The following is a 6188-nucleotide window of genomic DNA, read 5'->3' as shown; positions in this document are numbered from 1 at the left end:
GCCTTTTAAATCATAAAACTTGTAAATTTGGTCCATCAACGAAAACAAAGGACTCAAGGCACATGAACTTGCAAACTCTCAGAGCTTAAATGAACAGAATGATAAGTTTTATAATTCGAGTGCACAAAGTTGACAAGTTTTAAAACTGTGATCGTAATTATTTCCTCCTCTGGCATTTTTGTGCATGGTCACCTCATTTTAGAAAAGAAATTCCAGGCGATGCGATTGGACAGTGTCTACTGCTCGCGCAATGTCATCATTCCGATACCTTTCTTCTGCTGATCCGCTAAGTCCGAGCACATGGCCACTCGCAGTAAGCTTTCAATCATGTACATACTTCTGGATACCACTGATCCATTAAAAGCAGGAGTCAGTTACAGTATTATTATTTTCTCCACACCCCACTGAAATTTTCCTGCGACCATAAAGCCCCAATTCAACGCTAACTTACATAAATTACACAGCCAAAAACCGTAGCCCCTCATTTTCTCTACTCAATATTGCAACTCTACACAAATCTTAGCAGCAAATACAGATAACAGCAGTACAGTTACACAGCAACCATTGTTAAGGAGACACTAGGACTGGTTCAGTGCTGGAAACATGAGAAGCGGCGTCTTCTTTCGATACGGCCACGTAATTCACCGGAGCAACGGGTCTCGTGTTATCCCTCTTCCCATCTTTGTTGATGGACCTGCTGCCATTTTGGGATGCATTAAGAGAGAGCCGTCGGCCAGGAGTTCCGTTGGTACCTCCATTTGCACGTCCGCCGACCGCCTTCTTTCCACTGGTCGATTTAGCCGGACTGGACCTTGACCCAAACATGGCTTCTTGTTCTGTGCTTTGCTGGTCCTGGAACTTCTTCTGATCCTGTAAAGTTCAGAATATGCAAACAAGGGGAGAATAAAAATCACTACTCTTGCATAGCAAGCATTAAACACAGGCCAAGCAAAACCTTGCATGTAATTGATCTGAAAAAATTCATGTCCCAAATTGCATGCATCCATTATCTATGGACTTACTCTTAATCTCCGCTTCTCTTCTTCTCTTTCATGCCTCAGAATAGCATACTCGTCGAGCATGGCAAGAAGAGGAACGCCGTCATACATGAATGACACGCCACGATCTTCCTCCCAGGTACGGGTTTTCGCTACCAAACTGTCAACCAAGGCTACAAGACCAGAACACCGATCAACCAAGAATACTACCATCGCTGTAGTTTCCACAGTGATATATTATGTGATCATCTGTAACTAAGTAAAGAACTGCTAGGGTTTCGAGCAAAAAGGAAAAAAAAGAACTGCTAGGGTTAAAGAAAGGTATGTTTTATTCAACATCGTTATGTTTTTCCATTGCCATTCTCATAGTATGCAGATTCTGGTACTATATAAAACAATTCCAACCAACATCAACTGAAGTGCACACCGCTTTTATGCAATAACAGACTTAACAGTGCCTTGGTAATCAGAAGAACATCAGTTCATCCCTCCAGAACTTAATCCAGCTCGTGACCAAACTTTGCTACGGCATGGAGAGAGAAAATAAAGGATGACCCTCACTTGACATCCCTGTAACTGATAGATCATAAAGTAAATAAGATCTGACAACACTAACCATATCTACTAACATCACCCTTCATTCAAAGGCATTCTCTTTCAGTGATCCTTCAATCATCATCACTTCTATATGTCGGCAAAAGATCTAGAATGTTCAACTTAATTGATGACCCTACCGGGAATTTTGCTGACAAGAACTCGGGCCTTCTCGGCACGCTTGAGATTTAAGTGTGCACCTCTACTTGCACTATACCTGTTATCATCCTGTAAATGAAGGAGTACTGAAATGAGCGAAACTCACGGCAATAACTAGGACAAGATGCTTAAAGGATTGTATCAAGGAGAATATCATTCTGCAGATTCCTACCCAACTTAATAATGGTGGTATCTGCTTTAACTGACTATGACTTTTGAAGAGGTAACTAAGGATAAGTATCTTCCCAGGTAGACTCACAATCTTTAATTAGCATTGGTGTTAGTGAACGGGTTATTGTTTGCCAGTGGTCTTGATCGGTGACTATTGTGCTCAAGATCATCTGTTATTGTACTCAAATGTGGCAGATTGGATGGCTTCATATTTTTTGGAGGACATATCAACCATTTTCAAGATTATGCAATCCTAATTCTTGTCCATGCCAACAACAAATTGGCAAGTAACAAGGCTAGAATGACAAATCTCGTGATTCCACTATTCATGGATGCTAACTTGAGCATGGTTTTAGCTAATAAACCATACAGGTAAGACAGTACTTCAGCATTCTCAGCATTTGAGCTGTGCCACAGTTGTGTCTACTGCAAGCACAATGCACAAAGATGCTGCATGAGCAGCAGTTCCAGAATTCAGAGATAGAGAGATTGAAATCATTAATACCCGATTATAGTCTTCAAGCCAACTCTCTTCTTCACAAGCAGACATCCATTTCTCAACCTTGTCCAGAATCTCTTTTCTGCTGATGGCTTCTTCTTTTGCTTTTGATATCTGATCATCCATGTCAGCTAGTAACTCAGTAGGCTCAACATTGCCAGAATCAACCAACGCCATAATTCTTTCCCTAGCAGCCTCTGGATCTATTTCTATATGAGCACCAGCATATATATCCTCCAGCTCAGCTTGTTTTTTAAAAGCGAGTTCCTTCATCCTGCTGGATTTAAGTTGATCGAGCCTTTCAACTTCCACCGCAGCCTTCACATTGAAAAAGAAAGAACAGAAATGAATTAAAGCACCCATTACTCTAGATACCTATTGCAAGGAAATGGAAAAACTATACCTGCTCGATAAGATCCAAAGCAAGAGCACCCGGGACTGTTACTTCATCGACAGATGCTCCTATGTTACAGGTAACATGGTCAAATAGGGCCCTTTCTTCTTCTGCAGTATCCATCAAATTCCACAGATCAATTAGCTGGGAAGCTAGCGCTTGAAGCTGCGGTAACAAAGACAAGTCAATGCTTAGACTGCAATGGTAGGAATGGGTGACACAAAAAGTAAAGATTGGAAGAAGAGAGAAGCAAGATATTCAGATGGTAAACGTACAGCTGACAAACATTGAGGAACATGCAAAAGTACCAGAGAGGATTGTGGCTCTCTCTACCTTGTCTTTTCTCATAATCTAAAACACTCTAGGACTTACTCAACAACATGATTGTGTCATTGGTTACTCATATTTATGTATAGATTTTTTTTAAGTCATAAACTCCTCATAACCCAGCCTCCACAGACTAAAGACTCATATGATCGGACCCCTCAACCAATGCTGCAGTTTGAGTCGATCTTACAAGCAACAAGATTTCTCACATCTGTTTACCAAAAAAAAAAGATGTCTCAGATCGCGTCTTGCAAAAAAAAAGGATTATTCTATAATTTTTGAGAAATTTTTCGGCAATTGAAACTAGCACAATGTTGATGTTCTTTCACACAGATGAATAAGTGCAAAGCAAAAGAAGACATGCAGCAACAGTCATGTTCAACAACTTAAGTAGAAGTCTACCTTGATTTCAACTACTGTGCGACTGTACTAAATTGAGTTACCTTCTGCAACCTCTGTTTCTTATCTTCCTCCAGAGCTACAACTCTCTTAGCCAGTCTGGATAAAGTATCATTGCTAATGCTTTTGGACTGCACACCAGTCGAGTCATTTAAGGTGGGATGGACTTCAGTAACCGTACTGAAGAAGTCCATCCCTAGTACAGCACAGAGATCATGGACTGTGCTCACAAATTCAAGCACCTTGTGTAGCCTATCACTCTGCCACATAAAAAAGCAATCAGATAGGACTACCCGAGTGCATATAGGCTGACATTTCGAGATGAGATGAGTACACGATCTACCTTCTCCTTTTGAAGCTCTTGGAGATGGCATTGGTATTCATCTAATTTCTTCAGGGATAAATCGGTCTCGTCCACTGCAGGAGTTTGATCATCGATAGTCAAAGTTCCTGCAATTTCCCCACATATTTTTTGAATCTGTGACTGTACATCTGAGAACTCCTTTATTCTTTCCTCTTTTTGCTTCCACAGCAGTTCAAGTGCCGGAGCAATGGCTGCAAGTTGTTCCTTGATTGTTCCTGTAGTCTTGCCTGGCTGCAACGCCAACTAGATTATGTAAGAAAAGTCTCGTTACTTTGGGAATAACACGTCAAAACTACAACAGTAAAAGGAGTGATATTCTCACAATCTTATTCAAATTGGCTTGAGGAAGGAAAAAAGGAGAAAATCGAAGCCTATGAATGTAAATCATGAGTACGCACAATTCCAGCCGAACTTTTCTCTCCAAGAGCTGACTGAAGACTGGAGAGCTCAACTTTGGCATCTGACAGTGCCTGAAGAAGCTGTGCCCTTGAAATTGCAGCCTCCTCCACTTTCCTTTTATACACATCCAAGCAGTCCTGCTCTATTTGAAGAAGCATTTTATCACGCTCCCCATCACTCTCACCGACCTCATCCCAAATATCCTGTTCCAGTTTCGTGAAATGAACTAGCTTATTAAAGGTTTGCAAAGAAAAGAAAAGACTAGCTTGTTCAATGGGGAAAAAGTATGAATGCAGTTTGTCCAGCGAAGAAATGTACAATGTTCATCCCATTAAAGATAATTGCTTATAGCAACAAGAGAACGAATGAGAATTCTAAAAGATATCAGAGAATATTAGAGTACCTGCAACTTCTGCAATAGAGAATTACATGTGATTTCCCCAAGAAGATGGGCATGAGCTTCAGTCGCTGCCATTTTGATTTCAACCAGAATCTAGCTGCAGCACGGAACAAATGCAGGAATCAACACTATTTTCCAATCTGGATCATGATATTTACTTATACTAACTGCATGTGCAGAGACAAATGAATATGGTCACACAGTTAACTCCTTGACACCAAGGGCGAGCAACGAATTAGCAACATCAGATCAGCTATAGCACCTAAAAAGCTCTGCAATAGTATTGATAAAACTCGAGATTCGTTTAAAAATAAGTGCCATCATAATCTTGAAAGACGTGATTGTCAGGGATTTTAACACATTCGCATCATACTATATGATACAAGATAATCCCTAGTCTACTGCAAAGTAGTAGACAAGAGGAAGCAAATCAGGTGATAAAACTTGAGAGAAACCGAACAACATTTCACACTAGCTACGACAATGGGGATTAAGAACTCGATAGCTCTTTCGTCGGTCAGTGCTCGGAACAGAAACTCATCAGCAATAAGATACTTCATCGACGAGTTCGATTTCGATCCCGATTCTCGATTCTCTCCACTCTCGTACTTCTCACATTCCCACGAACCAGAAAAGAAATACCAGAGCCGCACTCCGACTCGGGCGCAACCAGTCAAGCAACAGCACCGCACATCCGGAAACAGCGCAGAAACCCGACGGCACCAAAGCCGCGAGATCTCAACTCCACAAGCATCGGTTCAACTACCAGTGCACCGTCGTCACAACAATCCGCCGCGGCCAGGCCGCATTTCACACAACAGAAATGCAGACTCAATCCCCGGGGCTACTGGAGCTAACAGTCACACTCAAATGAACACAAACAACATCCGGTTCCCAAAAAACACCCTCGCGCTTCTCTACTCAACACCACAACCGCTCGGACGCAGCAAAACTGCGGCATCTCGTCGCGGGATCGCCGGATGAACAGGAGGAGAATGCGCCGAAACCGAAAGCAAAACCGTGCGTAGCAATCGAAAGAGCGTCATCATCATGCAGGCAGCGCAGAGGGAATGCTTACGCAGATCGTCGTCGCGCTCGTGGTATCAGATCCGAAGCGTTCCGAGCATCAGCAGCTTGTGCGCGCTAGAGCTAGAGAAGAGAGAGAGAGAGGAGAGAGAGAAGGAGAGATGGAGGGTGGGGGACATGGGGAAATGCATATTGGTCTCATTATATCTCAATCAATCGAAGTGGCTTTGCAGTTTGCGGGAAGAGATATGCCCCGCGTTTTTACGATTAATTGCGAGGATGACACTGCTGTGGCGAGGAAGATGGCATTTGCTTTTCGCTTCCCCTTGGGCGACCCCGGTCGTCCGGTTCAGCGCTCGTTGACTCGGAGTTTGTGTTGGTTTGACCCGTGAATGCCTTCTCTGTCGTTGAGAAATGCCATGTTCCCTTGTCATCTTAGATCTTCCCCGAGGGGGAAG

At 42.6% G+C, this 6188-nt stretch overlaps 1 protein-coding gene across 2 annotated transcripts; it reads right to left on the bottom strand.

Annotated features, from left to right (window-relative positions):
- Positions 1-330: 330 nt before the first annotated feature.
- LOC115666737 (65-kDa microtubule-associated protein 1) lies at positions 331-5934 on the bottom strand. 2 transcript variants are annotated; one of them, XM_030588409.2, is made up of 10 exons: positions 5783-5934; positions 4708-4801; positions 4304-4507; positions 3885-4148; positions 3586-3801; positions 2825-2980; positions 2428-2739; positions 1733-1820; positions 1023-1171; positions 331-870 (listed from the first exon to the last, which is right to left on the bottom strand). In XM_030588409.2, exons 2-10 carry the CDS (start codon positions 4777-4779, stop codon positions 568-570), a joined length of 1764 nt encoding a protein of 587 aa, XP_030444269.2. In that variant the 5' UTR covers positions 4780-4801; positions 5783-5934; the 3' UTR covers positions 331-567. The 2 variants fall into 2 exon arrangements, with proteins under 2 accessions (XP_030444269.2, XP_030444273.2); XM_030588413.2 differs by having other exon boundaries at positions 3885-4136; positions 5783-5933.
- Between the last annotated feature and the right edge of the window lie 254 nt (positions 5935-6188).

This window comes from Syzygium oleosum, unplaced genomic scaffold (assembly GCF_021117445.2).
Source record: "Syzygium oleosum isolate NSW1041296 unplaced genomic scaffold, Sole_v2.1 Sole_v2.64, whole genome shotgun sequence".
In the NCBI taxonomy this organism is placed as follows: Eukaryota; Viridiplantae; Streptophyta; class Magnoliopsida; order Myrtales; family Myrtaceae; genus Syzygium; species Syzygium oleosum.
This window is presented reverse-complemented; position numbering and strand designations above follow the sequence as displayed.